Source organism: Hypanus sabinus, chromosome X1 (genome assembly GCF_030144855.1).
Source record: "Hypanus sabinus isolate sHypSab1 chromosome X1, sHypSab1.hap1, whole genome shotgun sequence".
Taxonomy (NCBI): Eukaryota; Metazoa; Chordata; class Chondrichthyes; order Myliobatiformes; family Dasyatidae; genus Hypanus; species Hypanus sabinus.
This window is the reverse complement of record NC_082738.1, coordinates 24,299,217-24,315,249: the sequence shown is the minus strand read 5'-3', so window position 1 is coordinate 24,315,249 and position 16,033 is coordinate 24,299,217. Positions and strand designations below refer to the sequence as shown.

Here is a 16,033-nt window from a genome sequence, read left to right as displayed (position 1 = left end):
AAATCAGCAGGATATATTAGATGGATAAAATAAATTGAACACTTGGAAAAGAAAATACGTTGAAACGTCCTTAAACTATTTTGAGCATGCGAGGATCTGGGCGAGTATTTCATCTTGGGAGGAATTGTTTGAATTCCCCAGCGAGGCTGCTGATGCTGAAATCAAGACAAATGAAAAAAAAATCTCGACTGAGAGAAGGGGAAAGGAACGGCTCCTGTGTCAAGTTTTGGCAGACAACCCCATAACACAGGCAGTGGAGGCGAACGAGGGGAAAGTTAAAAAACTTTTACGGTGGGATGGCGTTAGGATAGATAGAAACTCTAAAGCAGATTGATAGTTGGCTAGGCTGGAGAGGGCTGGTAAGAGGGTGAAGGGGCGGGAAGGGGGGCTCCTCCAGAGAGGCCCAGACTCGGGATCGATCAAACTTACCCAAGACTCTGACAGACTGCTATTCACGGTAACATAAACCTCCGGAGAAAGGAAATCAGATCACATCGGAGTTGTTTAATTCAACTCAATTCACCAATATTTTAGCCACGAATAGTAGCTAAAGTCATAAATTTATGTTTTATTCCATTTGCTACTTCCTTTAACCTGATTCTGTATCTATCGCAGAATTTAGACGAATCCCACAAGTATTTTGAAGTTAAATGCTTTTGTCTAAACTCAGCAACAGCAGTAAAAAGTCCAGTATTTTGTAATAAAAATTAAGAAGAAAGGACGGGTTTCTATGCTACTTGATACGGTCTGTCTTTCTACCCCGTTGGTTCGCACTTCGGGCGAAGTCAGTCACTGTCATTTTATAACCAATCAGCGCCCCGAGGGCTCCAGACATCTCTGATAACTCTGAAAGTTTTAAACACCTGGCCAGGATGAGCAGGATGCAATGCGTCTGATCTTTGGTTGTAAGATTAGAGGCTTCAATTTGTAAGCAGACGTGGAGCTCATATGAAAGCAGAGAAAGAAAACAAATCTTTGTAAATTTGATTCTCAAAATTAATTAGAATTGCAGTTCAGATGGATTTGGAAATACATAAAAGACTATCCCCTCTTTTAAAAGCTCTATATATTATAGCGTGGCGAGAAAACACCAGAGTCAGTTACTAAACTTCTGTCTCTTCAGCCCAGGAATACAAGGAACACTTCAAAAAGCGGAGCTAGTAAACAGTAATATAGAGAAAGTCCTGCAAACTAACCACACCTTGGTACACTTCGGGGCCCCTAAACCAAACCTTCTGAAAGTGAGCTTGTAATTTGTGCAAGGAAAGGTTCCACTATTTTGGAAATGGACAATACATTAAAGTTGCTCATTATTTTTCATATATATTCATATTAAGTGCAAATATTTGGAAATAATTTGAACGTAAGGTACTATAAATTCGGTTATTTGTTTCTGGTAGTTGGACTGCATTTAAGCTATGCATTGGAATGCAAACAAAATCTGGATGTGAGCAGGTTATGAATGATGCTTTTGTGTCTGTTGTTTGCCTAGGAGAGACTGGGAGTTGTGTGAGTGTGTGTGTGTTGGATTGATTGCAGTCTCCTTATTATTTATTTAAACTGGTCCCGACAGTAAACTGTGATTCGGCAACTCTGTGTCAATTGAGAATGAAATCTATTCATTCAATCTGAGGGTCTAGCGGGCTCTCACATGGAGTGAACCGAATTCAAAACGACTAATTGAGATACACTAAGAGGCGGACCCCTGTTATGCCTGGACGGCAATTACTACTTTACATTGACATGTTTCGAATATTGATGCATTACGGCTTGAAAGGCATTGTTACTAATTTTAAACCGTTTTGCATATTCATATATCCACGTTTAATATTCTTATATGCCTAAAATCCCGTTCTTAGCTTCATTCACAATATATAAAAAAACACACTGCTCAATCGCACTTCAATTAGTCGAGCTTTGTAACTAGAACATCGAAATAAATGTAGTGGTTTCAACAGCGTAATTGTAAAACCCGCTTTACACCGCGATTTGATTGTTAGGGTTAGGTGTTGTGGAGACAGGGGAGAGTAATTCAATGGGGCCATCTGGTGGTAATTGTGCGCACTTCCTTGAAGCTACAGTATTTTTATCATATTGAGATAATTTAAATTGTGTATATATTTAGACAATAAATTCAGTTTTTAAAATTCTAATTAAGATCATTTATCATCAAATACGGACATTTATATACGATATTTATTATGTATCTTCAAATATTTTAACTATGTTGACTTTCCATAGTCTTAAATATTGTTCTGTTCCAAAATAATCAGCATTCAACGAGAAGTTGTTTTACAAATAAAATGTTTAAATCCAACAGAGGTGTGCAGAAACTGGTAAATGTTTTACTATGTGTTCTATTTATCTTTTCTCCTCTCCGTCCGTCATTCACTTACAGAAGACGTGCAAGTGAAGTGCACTCAAGACGGGCATACATATTTTGACAAAGATGTGTGGAAACCCGAGCCTTGTAGTATCTGTGTCTGTGACAATGGGGTTATCCTCTGCGACGAGATAATCTGCGAAGACCTTAAGGATTGTGTTAATCCTGAGATTCCTTTTGGAGAATGCTGCCCTGTCTGTCAGAACGACCGAGCTCCTCCTATCGATCGTAATTTATTTATTTTATTCCTACATAAATAAATTACCGTAAATTTCCCATTTATGGACACAACCGCCAGGGTCCCCCTGGAAAGATTTGTCCATTAGTGGCTGCTATGTTTTTAGGCAAAAAGGTGAAATCTGTATTTTTCTTGTACTTTCTATTTTGTTGTGTTTTTATTCACTGCTGCAGTAAGGTCAAGAAAGTCTGAGTTTTGAAAGATATCCCTGATCAATACAGGGTATTTAGAAATCGATAATTTTGCAATTAACCTAATTTCTCCAATTGCTGTCTATCAGTGCCCCATGTATACCCACAGAACGCAGTCCTCAAATAAAAGCCATGTTTCAAAGGAATCCAGATCCATCAGTTGCTTTACTTTTTCCAAAGCCAATTCCATCAAATTGCAGCTATATCTGAAATGTGACTACCAAAACACCAAATACAGAGTGCCTGAACTCAGCAGAATAAATATGCAGATCTTAATTCTTGTAGCATGTCAATATGCAAATAGCTGCAACCTGAGATTAACGTCAACAACTCCCGTGATTCAATCCGTGTAGCTGTAAAATACTCCATAACTTCTACACAGTAAAGTCCAATTGGCCACAAGCTTAAAATTGGGGACTTTGCTTCTATATATATGTGTGTGTGTGTGGAAATCACAAATCTCTATATAAATGCCAAATGTGCAGCTGTTCCACTTTCCCTCAGATGAGCTGCCTACTGTTGGTCACCTGTACCAAATAAGACAAATTCAGGCACAACTCTGAACATTTCTTACTGCTTGCACCTGTGAATAAAAGAAGCAAAAGTGAAGTATAAGATTCTTTTGAATCAGATTATACCTTTTTTTGTAAAGAACTATTTGCTGCAAATGTTTAAAGATAGATTCTTATTTGTGCTTATCATCTAGTCAAACTTTAATGTCAACAAAACAATCTTGTTCTGCCAAAAATGCTGACTTTTAGAAGCTTTTTCCCTTATTAAATAAACAAACTCTGCACGAGGATTAATCATTACTTGATAATTTGCACTTAACAGGTCATTTTGCTAGCAGATACTTTGACATTCTGATTTATGCTTGCTGTTTTATTGCATTGAATTATGCATACTAAACAGACATTGATCTGATGTTTGCAGAGATAAATATTTCTTATTTGGATAGGCGGATATTGCAGTCATACCTCAGATGTTAGGACACATCCTCTGTGCATGGCATTGCTTCTCACTTTTACTGGTAAACAAGGCTGGGTTTTTATAAATACCTCCCATTTAGCTAGTGTAGTACCTGTCAGCCTGTGAGTGGCACATTATGTAAATATCAAAAGAGCTCTGATTTAAGATACTATTTAATTTTTTTTCTTTCCCCATCATACACAGAGACAATAAATCGTATGAAGGTAAGATCTCACTATTAATAATCTCATGTTTAGATTGACTTAAACATCAAATGTACAAGAGAGAATTGTAACTGTAGAATTAAAATAACATCCTGTTGCATCACCCTAAAGCACAGCTTAGTTGCCCAAGCCAGGCATATAGAAATATGATCTAGAGCGAATGATTCAATGAACAAAGTCCTTAGTATTGATACCACAACCTGACCCTATAGAAGTGAATATATTTGCACTTTGGATCCTACATGAAATCCTTTATCTGGTTCAGCGCAGAAGAACATTAATCATTGTTGATTGACAAATTTATAGTGATTGCTACTTAGTATGAAGGGTGAGCAACAAGTTTATTGCACAAAATTGGAAAGAGCATAGGTGGAATGCTAACTGACTGACTGATATTTGCCTCTGGTGAAGTGCAATGCAAAGGACAGACTATCACATTGTCTTGAAGCAGAATCAGAAAGTAGCTGCAGGAGTTAGTACAATATAATGATGCTCATTAACTCATTTCATTGCTTTTCAAACAACTTTTTGAACAAATGAACATTCGAGTGTAATACAATTCCATCAGAACATCCTACACTTACCTGAGAACAGTCCTTGACAATGGGCCAAGAAAAGTCCCTAGCACAAGCCTGGGTACAAATACTGAGTCAATATTTAAGCAATTACTGATCCACACCTGAGTAAAGTCATTGACATTGATTGAACCTAGCCTGAGGAATGTCACCAACCTTTTGCACAATCCAGCTATCGGCCCTAACCCACGGAAGGCCACAAACTTTTCTCAGAATGCAGTCTTTAGTATAATTTCCTACTTCTATTGATCTTGCAATTATTAAATGATTGGCGTTGCGAGGAGTAAAATAGTAATTCTGCCAATCGGCCATACCAGCTCACAGAGATTGCTCATTCTCACACAAATTGTTCCTGTAACTTAAACTCCCATGTTCCCATTAACATCCCCACACCAGACTCTACCACTCACCTAAACTCTAGGACAAATTCACAATGGTCAACTAACCTACAACTCTTTAAGATACGAGAGGAAACCGGAGAACCTGAAGTAAGCACAAATAGTCACAGTAAAGTCCACACACGGTATCAGAGGTCAGGCTGGAGCCTGGATCTCTGGAGCTGTGAGCCAGGAGCTCTACTAGCAAGTTCCACTGTGCTGTTCTGTGCCATTTCTTGATAATAGCAATACTGCCCTGACTACATTCATGATCCTGCCCTGAATATGTTCACTGATTCTGGCTCGAAAACAGCCACTGACCCTGCCCTGACCACATTCACGGACCTTGCCCTCATGACACTTGTCCCCCTGCCCTGACCACACTCCCTGTCTCTGTTTTCTCTGCACTCACTACCCCTGCCCTTTCTACATGCACTGACCTACCCAAAGTATACATTATACTCTTGCTCCGACCATGGTCACCAACTCTGCCTTGAATACTGTCAATAATCTCAACCTGCCTCAAAGTCTTACCCTATCTTGACTTTTTTTTTACTAATATTGATCTGAATATGGCTGTTGACACTGCCCTAAGTAGTGTTCTTGTGCTTTTCATGCGTTGCACTATTTACTCTGCCCAGAGGGGTCTCAATTTTCTTATAATAACCTTAGACACTGATCTGTGTTGAGAGTTAAATGAATCACCTTTACTGCCCATTGTCATTGACCTTGTCTTTTTGAAGTGTATTTTCCCTTTCCATTGGTCATGGTCCTGAATGTCTCAACTCTTTCAATAACATTGCTCCTAGTACTGTTTTTGACCTTGCTCAGGTGCAGTCATTGATGCCGTTTCTATAACACTCTCTAAAACAGTCCTCATTAATGTCAGTTCCCCTATTTTGAGCCCATAATAGCCCTGAACTTAGTGTAGTCACAAGATAGTACCTTGTGTAGAATTGCCTTGAATCTAATTGCTGTTGTTTTTTTGTCTTACATACAACTATTGACACTGCTCTCAATGTATTTCTCAAAAGGAAGAGGTATACCCATTCCAACAACCCCTGAAGAAAGCTTCCGTGACCCTACTCTTTTCTGCCACCTGTTCTTAAAATAGCTGCCATAGTACCTGTAATGTGTTCCAGCTATTGTGTAATTAATACAAAAAAATTATGTGCTCCTGGAAATAGATTAAAATGGAAAATTGTGCAATGCATGAACATGTAAATCCTGCACTAAAATACTCACTAACTCAATGAAATGAGCTTTATTAGAAACAAAATAATAAAATATTCAGCAGATGCAGGGAGAGAGAAAAAAGGAAATAACATTTCAGGTTGAAACATTCACTCCTTTTTTTGGAGTATTTCCGGCATTTTACGCTAATATTTCAGATCTTTTCTATTTTCCTAAATTATTTTTAGGGACAGAAGGGTGAACCAGGGGACATCAAAGATGTAAGTTAAATTCATGTTTTTAAGTGTTATTGAAAATTCTATTAATTTCTCTGATTTACATTCTTTTACCACACTAACTGTTGCATTAACTCAATCTGAAGGAAATAGTTGTATATGTTTTTTTTAATTACTTGCTGCAGAATTTATAAGATCAAAACACGAACTAAAAAGATTTACATGAAGGCATTGAAGACTTGTCCCAATATCTCTGAATAATTGTCAGATTGATCTAAATAATAATTAATGATAACACTTAACTATTTTGAACAACTCAAATGTGAATTTGTAATATTTACTTAACAAGATTTGCAACCTTTCTTAATTATTAATTGAGTAGGATTGATGATTGCAAATCTTGATTTTTTTTTCTATTTTCCAGATTATAGGTCCAAAAGGAAATCCAGGCCTACAAGTGAGTATTATATTTAAAGACTCCTTCCAAATTTAACATCAGCTATTAGAGTTTTAAGAGGTATTTTGAATCTCTTAATTATTCTTCTTTGTTTCGTCCTTAGGGACCAGCTGGGGTACAGGGAACAAGAGGATTACGTGGAGTAAAGGGTGAAGCAGTGAGTGGATTTTCTTTTTAACTAGTTTTATGTAATATAATAACTTTGATAAATTCAGTATCTAATGCTACTTAGAGTGCAGCAGGATTCAGCAAAAGGAAGTCTCTAAGATTATCAGCACTATCAAGTGGATGTTAAGGCTAAATAATCTCTAACATTATCTCAAAATTAAAAAAATAGAGAAAGCGCTTATCCAAATAATAGCACATTCTGATATATTTTCGGTAGTCCCATGCATGATTTTCATTTTCTTTTCTAATCTGGAGGTATTTTTATCTGATTTTAGGGTGTACCTGGTCCCCGTGGTAAAGATGGAGACCCTGGAACACCTGGCAACCCTGGACTAGCTGGCCCACCTGGAACATCTGGCATGGCTGGCTTTGGCGGAGTAAGTACTCTCAACCAATAAGAAGTTAACCTGTTCTTCAATGTGCAGCGCAGTCCCTCTGCTGCTCTGGTCCAATTTATATCACAGATGCATTTAAGCATTCCATATGTTCTCTCTCTTTAATATTTAAAATTTGTATTTTAATTAGAAAACAACTTAAGATAAAATGGGCACATCCATTGAGTCCAATTTGGGGCTTTGTGATTCTCTATCATCCAGTTTTATGTCCAGTCTTTTGTGGGTGTGAAGCTGCCTCAGCACTCCATGAACATGTAAAGGAAAAAAGAGAGCCAAAGCCCAGGTTTTCTATCAAATCTTTTCCACCTTTAAATGGTAGAACTTCTGCACTTTGTGCCTGCATACCACAACTTTATTTTAGGAATTTATTTGTCTTGTTGGAGGAATCAAATTTAAGCCATTCCACATTCATACACATACAGTCTCCCCAACTGGAATCAACAGATAATTATTTGATTGAAAGTTTCCACTTATGTATCCCACGGACAAAGAGACCATTAGGAACTCACTTACAAGCTGAGATGAACTAACTCAGCACAGCCAAGGAAAAGAACCAGAGCCGTTCATTTTCAGCTGATCAAATGCAATTACCCAGAAGTGCATCACAAGCCTAACATAAGATTCTGAGCTATCTATATATCTGAATCTGTCTGTTGAATGCATCTTCTTTTCAGGTTCTTAACCTCCCAATCTCTTTCAAACATGACAGGTCATTTTATTTCAAACTGAGGTTGTCAAAGTGGAAACATTAGAAATATTTTCTAATAATGATTGCCTTTTATTAATTGTATACCTAATTTTTTTGGCCACAGGTGTTTTTCCTTAACAAGATTAAACAATTTCTTATACTGGGATACTGGAGTATCAGCTCCAAATGCTCTGTTTTAGAAGTCTACACAGTACATATGATAGGGACTTCCCACTCATGAGATTAAGAGTAATGAAATTAGAGAAATATGAATTAGCTGAACCTGTAACAGCTTTATAAAGAGACAACAGAGATAGAAATGCGAGATGTGAACAGATTCTCTTCTTCCATTAATTATCTGAAAAATGAGCTATTTTGACAATTAAATCAGCCAGCTTTAAAAATGTTAAATGTCAAAGGAAGAATCCAAAAGACAAATTTCCGTTTATCTCAGACTTGTTAGTAACGTCTCAAAATACTTAGTGTACAATGAATTACCAATGTTAAGAAAACACACAAGAACTAAAAAAAATCTGTCTAATGGCGAGATTGTTATTGTGAGAGACATGCTTCAAATTTTCTCTGTATGACACAAACTTTGAAAGTGACACTCTAGTGTTCTTGACTCATAAAATAAACTACAAATTGATGAGTGGCTGGGGTAAGGGTACAATAACAGAAGAGATGGTTTTCTCATTATGTTACTGGCTGTGACATAATTGAGTCCATCAGATATAGGAGCAGAATTAGGCCATTTGGCCCATCAAATCTGTTCTGCCATTTCATCATGGCTGATCCAATTTCCCTCTCAGCCCCAATCTCCTGCTTCCTCCTTGTATCCCTTCATGCCCTGACTAATCAAGAATATATCTACCTCTGCCTTAAATTTACCCAATGACTTGGCCTCCACAGCCACCTGGGGCAAAGAATTCCACACATTCTCCACTCAGAAATTCTTTCCCGTCTTCGTTCTAAATGGACGTCCCTCTATTCTGGGGTGTGTCCTCTGGTCTTAGACTCCCTGCCATTGGAAACATCCTCTCCACCTCCACTTTAATATACGTTAACTCTTTCTTTGTAAATAAAATGAGCACCTTCCTCTGTTCTGCCTGACAAAGTGCCTCAGCTTCTGACTCCCCACTTTGTGTGGCACGAATGCCAATTTCCACCATTTTAGGGATTATTTTGCAAACTAGGCTCACATACACTAAAAAATGATTGGAACTACACAATGTATATTATATCAGACCCAATACAGAGTGGGAAACTTGGTCTCAACTGTCCAGATTGGAAGCCAGATTCCCTGTGGCTAAAGAATAAAATGCAAATTCACTAGAATCACTATTTCCATAATAAATACCCCCAAACTATGAGTTTAGATTTTGCAGCATTGCTGTGATGTTATGCATATGGACCTAAGGTTTAAGATTTTTCATTCTTGTGTTTCTGCATAAGATAATCATTTTAAGGCGATGAAACACAGTCATCTAACTAATGTGAATTTTATTTTACTTCAACAGAACTTTGCTTCTCAGATATTGCCAGGGTTTGATGAGAAAGCAGGAGGCGCTCAGATGGGTGTTATGCAAGGACCAATGGTAAGACAGGCATTTGCCTCCTAGCAATATTCAAAGAGTGTCAAAATTGTATTCATCAGGTCTCTGTTGATTGTAATGAAATATACAGGTTTTATAAAGCAATCAGTATTTCCATGCATATAAGGCTAGGTATCCAAATCCAGCTATATAATAAAATGGTATATGCAATGTTAAACTGGTACCTATTTTGTGTGCATCCATCAATTCCTATACCTCATATCTTCCTGTCATACATAGTCCTATATCTCCCTATATGTACATACTGTATACTTCTAATTTCATTTATATTCATATCCCAATCTCTCCCTCTTTCTTTCTTTCTCCCTCTCTCTCTCCCTCTCCCCCCCATATATATTTCTATTTATAGATAGATAGATCGATCAACCCATCCATTTCTTCGGCTTTTCCTTCTGCTGGTTTATGTACATATCTTGCATCCACTTCTTTACCCCTCATTACCCAATCACACTTTATTGCCTTTTGCTTTCCTGGGTAGTATCAAGCAAACAGTTTACCCTGTGGTTACTCATTATCCTGAGGATTGCAGCTTCCTGTGCTAATTGACAGACCCAGTCACGGATTCCTTGTGCAACTATTTTCTGATTTCTATCTGCAATCAAAGCTCAAACACATTCTGTCACCTTACATCACAGAAGCTTTAATTTTCATATCCACCGCAGTGCTTTTGGCCACATACAAGGTTCAGGAGTTTCTGCTTGATTACACTGACTACTTTCAGCATAACTCACCCAAAATCAGCAAGGGATTGAAAAATTAAATTCAAAGTAAGTGGGGAGATATTCTTGATGAGATTGCTCTGACAGTCAGCATAGATTCAATGGGCCAAATAGCCTCCTGTGTCATAAGTACATATGACACACGAGAGATACATATTTTGAGCAAGTGGAGTTTCAGTAGAATTTTCAGCTAGATGGAAAAAAACATTATGCTAAATGCTAACACCAGCACAAAAGTAGCTTAATCCTAGATTATATTAATTACTGTTGCAAGTTTCAGCTAATTGTGACATTTACAGGCCTTCAAAGAGGGTTTTAAATTTCATCCATATTTTGGGTGCATTTTAGAAGTTTTTCTTAACTTACTAAATTGCTAATAAATGTATGGTAATGTGTACTGGTAAATTTCTGCATTGGCTTTAAAATAATTTTCACCTATTCAAAATCAGCTTACTCAGTTTTAAAAAAAATTCCTTATTGTGCTAATTTCAGGCAGATTTTACATTCAGCAACATGTAAATAAATTTGAGAGGAAAGCAGAGGTGTAAATATTTTATAATTGCATATGACATAGAAATAATCGGCCATTTATTCGTCTTAAAGTTACACAAAAGTTCAAATGCCTCTTTTGGAATTTATACGTTTTGCTGAATGTTACCATTATTTCTCCTTTCTCATGTTATATATCTATATATTCTGTCTACTAGATCTATTTTCAAACAGTTCAATAAACTGTCAGTTTTGGGGGGACCTTCAGTGCAGCTTAAGATTCACAGACATTTTGGTTTTCCACTGAATTTGAGTCCAACAAATTTCTCCAGTCTGCCCATTAAAAACAATTCAGGATATATTTAACACAATCAAATCAGGTTATCAATTGACTCTTACATTGCTTAATCTAATTTGATTAAATGTTGTTATTGCCAGTGTATCTAAATATGCCTATTCTGATCCTTAGCTTTCCTGGTGATTGTATTGTTTGGCTATAATAACTACTATTTGTTATTATTTATCTTTCCAACTTGTAAAAAATATTCTTAGAATAGAATAATTTCAGTAAGCTAACTTCTTTAGCAGAGGGATGGGGATCCTAGATGGGGTTACAGCAATGCTCCGTGATAATCGAGGATGGGATTACAGGAACTTTCCACAGGGTTCAGGGGAAAAGGGATGAGCAATGTGCTGATGCGATCATGGTATAGGGATCACAAAGACCCATGTGATCTTGGGATAGGATTCATAGCAATATCCTACTGGAATCATTGGCTCAGATTTAATGCTATTCTAATACATTCAGAGACCAGTATAAATGTTGAACTGGGATCCCATTTTGATGATAGGAATTAACAATATTCCATTTGGACCATGGAATAGAGATCAATGTCCCATTGGAATCATGATAAAGGGACACATTTCCCACCAAGATGATGAGATAGAGCTAGATGGTGTCTCACAACAAGCTCAAGGTAGGGATTGATAATAACTGATTGGGATAGTGGACTAGGATTCAGTAATGTCTCACTGGGATCATAGAATAGTCATCAGCAATGACCCTCTTGGATAATATCATAGAGATCGGTGCTTCTCCATTGGTACCATGGGATAAGGATCAGCAAAGTCCTACTGGGATCATAGAATAGGGATCAGTGATTTTCCACTTGGATCATGGGATAGAGATCAAGGTTGTCCCACTCCAATTCTGGACTAGGTATTAGTAATACAAATTGGGATACAAATCAAAGGTGTCCCCTTGGGATTGATGGGATAGGAAAATAATTTTCCATTAAGCTCCCCTTAGAATTATGGGGTAGGAAGCAACACTGACCCACTGGCATCCTGGGATAGGATTCAGTATTATCTTGCTGGGATCATTGAATAAGACAAGCAATGTCTGACTGAGATCACTTACCCATTTTCACTGATGTCCCTTAGAATCATAGGGTGTGGGTCAGTAATGTCACACTGCATGGACAGGAAAGAGACAAGTAATGAGCACTGTGACCTTGGAAAGAGATTATGCCTCCGAGATCACAGACATGGTTCACCAATGTGCTGCTAGGATCATGGGATTGGGTTGAAATGGTGTTCTACTAGTGTCAGAGAATAAGGATGAACATTGTTCCACTGGAATCATGGGTTGGAGATCTGAAAGTACCACTGATCTGAAAGGATACAAATAAGCATTGTACTATTGGGATTATAGGATGGAGATCAAGAATGTTCCATTGCAACGATGAAATAGGCCTGAGCAATATTCCACTGGGATTGGGGATATGGTGTATCACTGTTACTTTATTATCATGGGGAAGATTCAGCAGGGTTATACTAGGATCACATGAGTCATCTATGTCCCACAGCAATCATAGAGGTAATAAATTGCTCCACTGGGATCATGGGATAGGGATCAGCAAAGTACTAGTGGGATTATGGGACAGGGATAGGCAATATCCTACTGAGAAATTGAAATAGGAAGATTTTCACTAAAAAGATCAGCTAAGTTGCAGTAGGATCACTCTTAACAATTTATTTCTGGCACCTTAGGATGGGGATCTTTATGTCCCACTGGAGTCATGAGACTGGGATCAACAGTATCTCACTACAATATCAAAGTAGGAAGAACGGTGTCTCACAAGGTCAAGTAGCAATGATCAGCAATGTCCCACAGGAATCAAGGGATAGAGATCAGCTGTGGTTCATTGGGATTAATATGGCATAGAAGGAGGCCATTCAACCCATTGAAGTCTTGCTGGCTCTCAGGGAATTCCATCAGTCCCATTCCCTCAGCTATTTACCTGAAACTTATTCTCTCTTACATGCTCTGATTTTCCTGTCATGCACTTACACTAGGTTAGACACAGTGACCAATTGCCTACCAACCCACACGCCTTTAGGAAGTGGGAGGAAACTGAAGCATCCAGGGGAAACCCACTCATTCACAGGGAGAATATGCAAACTGCACTCAGCCAGGGCTGGAGGTCAGGACTGAACGCAAGTCTCTGGAGCTGGGTGGCTCTGTTCTCTAAGTGATAGGAGTCACCAGTGTCTCACTGGGACAATTACATTATGGCCAGCAGTGTCTTCCTGAGATCATGGGCAGGGATTTGCAACACTCCTCTAGAAACATGTCACTGGAATCAGCTGTACCTCACTGCAATCATTAACTCACTCAAAACATGGGCTTGGGTTCAACAACATCCCAAAGGAATCATGGGATAAGAATTAATCATGTTCCTCCAGGATTCTGGGATAGGGTTTTACTAAGCAATACGAGGAAATCTGCAGATGCTGGAAATTCAAACAACACACACAAAATGCTGGTGGAATGCAGCAGGCCAGGCCGCATCTATAAGGAGAAGCATTTTCGACGTTTCAGGCTGAGACCCTTCGTCCTGACAAAGGGTCTAGGCCCAAAACGTCGACAGTGCTTCTCCTTATAGATGCTGCCTGGCCTGCTGTGTTCCACCAGCATTTTGTGTGTGTTGTTAGGGTTTTACTAAATCTGATAGAGCATTAGACAAGGATTATCAGTGTCCCATGTGAATATGGGATAGAGATTAAATATGTCCCACAGACATCATGGGACAAAGATCATATCTCCCACTGGGATCATGGAATAGGAATCATCAAGAATCCCTCTGGGATCATAGAATAGAGATCATGGAATTAGGTTCAGCAGTCATAGGAAAGGCATTATCTGTGTGCCAGTGAGATCATGGGATATTGGTAAGCAATGATTATCCCTTAAGGTCATGGGATAGAATCACCAGTGTGTCACTTGTACCGTAAGATAGAGACTAGCAAAGTTTCACTGGTATCATGGGAGAGAGTTGCAACAGTGCCCCTTTGATTTATGAGTCAAAGATGAATACTGTCCCAGTGAGATTGATGAATACAGTTAGAGTGGTGACCCTCAGTGAGAGATAAGCAAAATCCCACAGGGATCATTGAATGAGGATCATCGTGTCTCACCTGGGCCATGGGATATAGTTATACAATGCCTTCTTTTACTTCTACTACCAACGTGCCTAGTTTCTCTTTCATCCGTTCTAGTTCAGCCTGAAGTCTTGTAACCATATTCTTGATTTTATTGGTGGGACTTGTCCAAGTCCAGAAATAAAATGTGTCCTTTGAGATAATTGAATAATTTTGTTCACAGCACTTTCTATGCATGATGAAACATTTCTGTTAGTATTTACCTGACTTTCCTTGAGTGGCTTCTTTGTTTCACCTTTACTACATCCTGACCTAATTACGCCTTTAAAGCTATTTTGATTCAAGCACTATTCCTAGTTGCCTCAGCATTTTCTCTTTTTCTGTATCCTTTTTAAATTCTTCAGTCTGTGCTTTAGTCCCACAACATTCCTCTTTATGTGAACCTTTTTAAGACATTGGTAACAAAGCCATGCTTTGCTGACATTCCTGAGCTTTTATTTTGTTTCTGGTGTGACTGGAGCTGTTGTACTTTAAATTGTAGTCTGCCTCAGGAATGCTTTCAGTCATTTTTGTACTTTGTGTTCTTTTCATGTATGTAACCTCCCTCGACATTGCCAGTCTGTATCACATTTGCAGACCCTTCTCGCACTACTTTAGCATTCACGCCAGTGATGCCGTGGCTTTTTACCACTATCTGTTATGATAGCGTCGTCTTTATAATTTGTCGCTAGTATTTGAAACTGAACGATGTTTAGCAACTTACAATTTCACTAAAGTTATCTTGTTAGAAGAACACCAGTAATCTCTGAAACGTGGTTAAAATGGTTATCATATCATATGACCTGACACTCAAATGCACACCATAGCGCACAGGTGGGAATTCATCCTGTATGAAACAAATTTCAGAAGCAGTTATCAATAAATTATTATTGCATCATGCATTAAGGGCATCAAATCAAGGATGAGTTTCACCATCCCTTCTGTTCTTTCCAGAGTAGTGCAACTATAATAGCATATAATAGTGAGTGGCACTGTATATTATGCAAAATTATGGACTTATGTCTTTATTAACTAATTCTGCCTTTCACTTGCAGGGCCCCATGGGACCCCGAGGACCCCCAGGACCCACAGGTGCTCCCGTAAGTATTGATGTTCTGACCCTATTTTGTAATTGGTGTATAATTGCCGAATTAAAAATGTGGGACTACTTCAAAGCAATTAGATTTAAAATATATTGCATTTTAGTTTTCATGATATTTGTCACTAATGAGTTTATTATTTTGACAGGGTCCTCAAGGTTTCCAAGGAGCTCCTGGAGAACCTGGTGAATCTGGTGCTGCTGTAAGTATCCCAGATAACATTGATTGGATTAGTTTTTTCTTCAGATTTAAGGAGTGTGCTTAAGTAAAAGGGGAAGTAACTGCCTCTTTACTATGGGATAACTTTGAAGTTTGAAATGTATTAACTTATTTCCAAGGAAATAAAATCTGTTGTGTCTGCTGAGAACTCTGAAATGTTGTCCCATGAGCAACTAAGCAATACAGGCTAGGAAGATCCCTGCAAAATCCCATGCCATGGGAAATGGGTAGTGTAATGGGAATAGCTGTTAGGGATCTGTAGTTAATAATGGGAAATGAGTGGAATAGTAAATTTACATATGTTAAATGTATCTTTGGCTGTTGATTGAGTTT

General features: G+C 38.1%; 1 protein-coding gene across 3 annotated transcripts in view; it reads left to right on the top strand.

Moving 5' to 3' along the window:
* LOC132384708 (collagen alpha-1(II) chain) overlaps positions 1 to 16,033 on the top strand; it is a 97,330-nt gene that overhangs the window by 13,573 nt on the left and 67,724 nt on the right. For 2 of the 3 annotated variants that reach the window (XM_059956082.1, XM_059956080.1), the window contains exons 2-10: positions 2,399 to 2,611; positions 3,986 to 4,005; positions 6,379 to 6,411; positions 6,791 to 6,823; positions 6,927 to 6,980; positions 7,267 to 7,368; positions 9,595 to 9,672; positions 15,437 to 15,481; positions 15,630 to 15,683. In XM_059956082.1, coding sequence (XP_059812065.1) covers positions 4,000 to 4,005; positions 6,379 to 6,411; positions 6,791 to 6,823; positions 6,927 to 6,980; positions 7,267 to 7,368; positions 9,595 to 9,672; positions 15,437 to 15,481; positions 15,630 to 15,683 — 405 coding nt within the window. In that variant the 5' untranslated portion in view covers positions 2,399 to 2,611; positions 3,986 to 3,999. The remainder of the gene's footprint in view (positions 1 to 2,398; positions 2,612 to 3,985; positions 4,006 to 6,378; positions 6,412 to 6,790; positions 6,824 to 6,926; positions 6,981 to 7,266; positions 7,369 to 9,594; positions 9,673 to 15,436; positions 15,482 to 15,629; positions 15,684 to 16,033) is intronic. The other variant, XM_059956081.1, reaches the window with a different exon arrangement.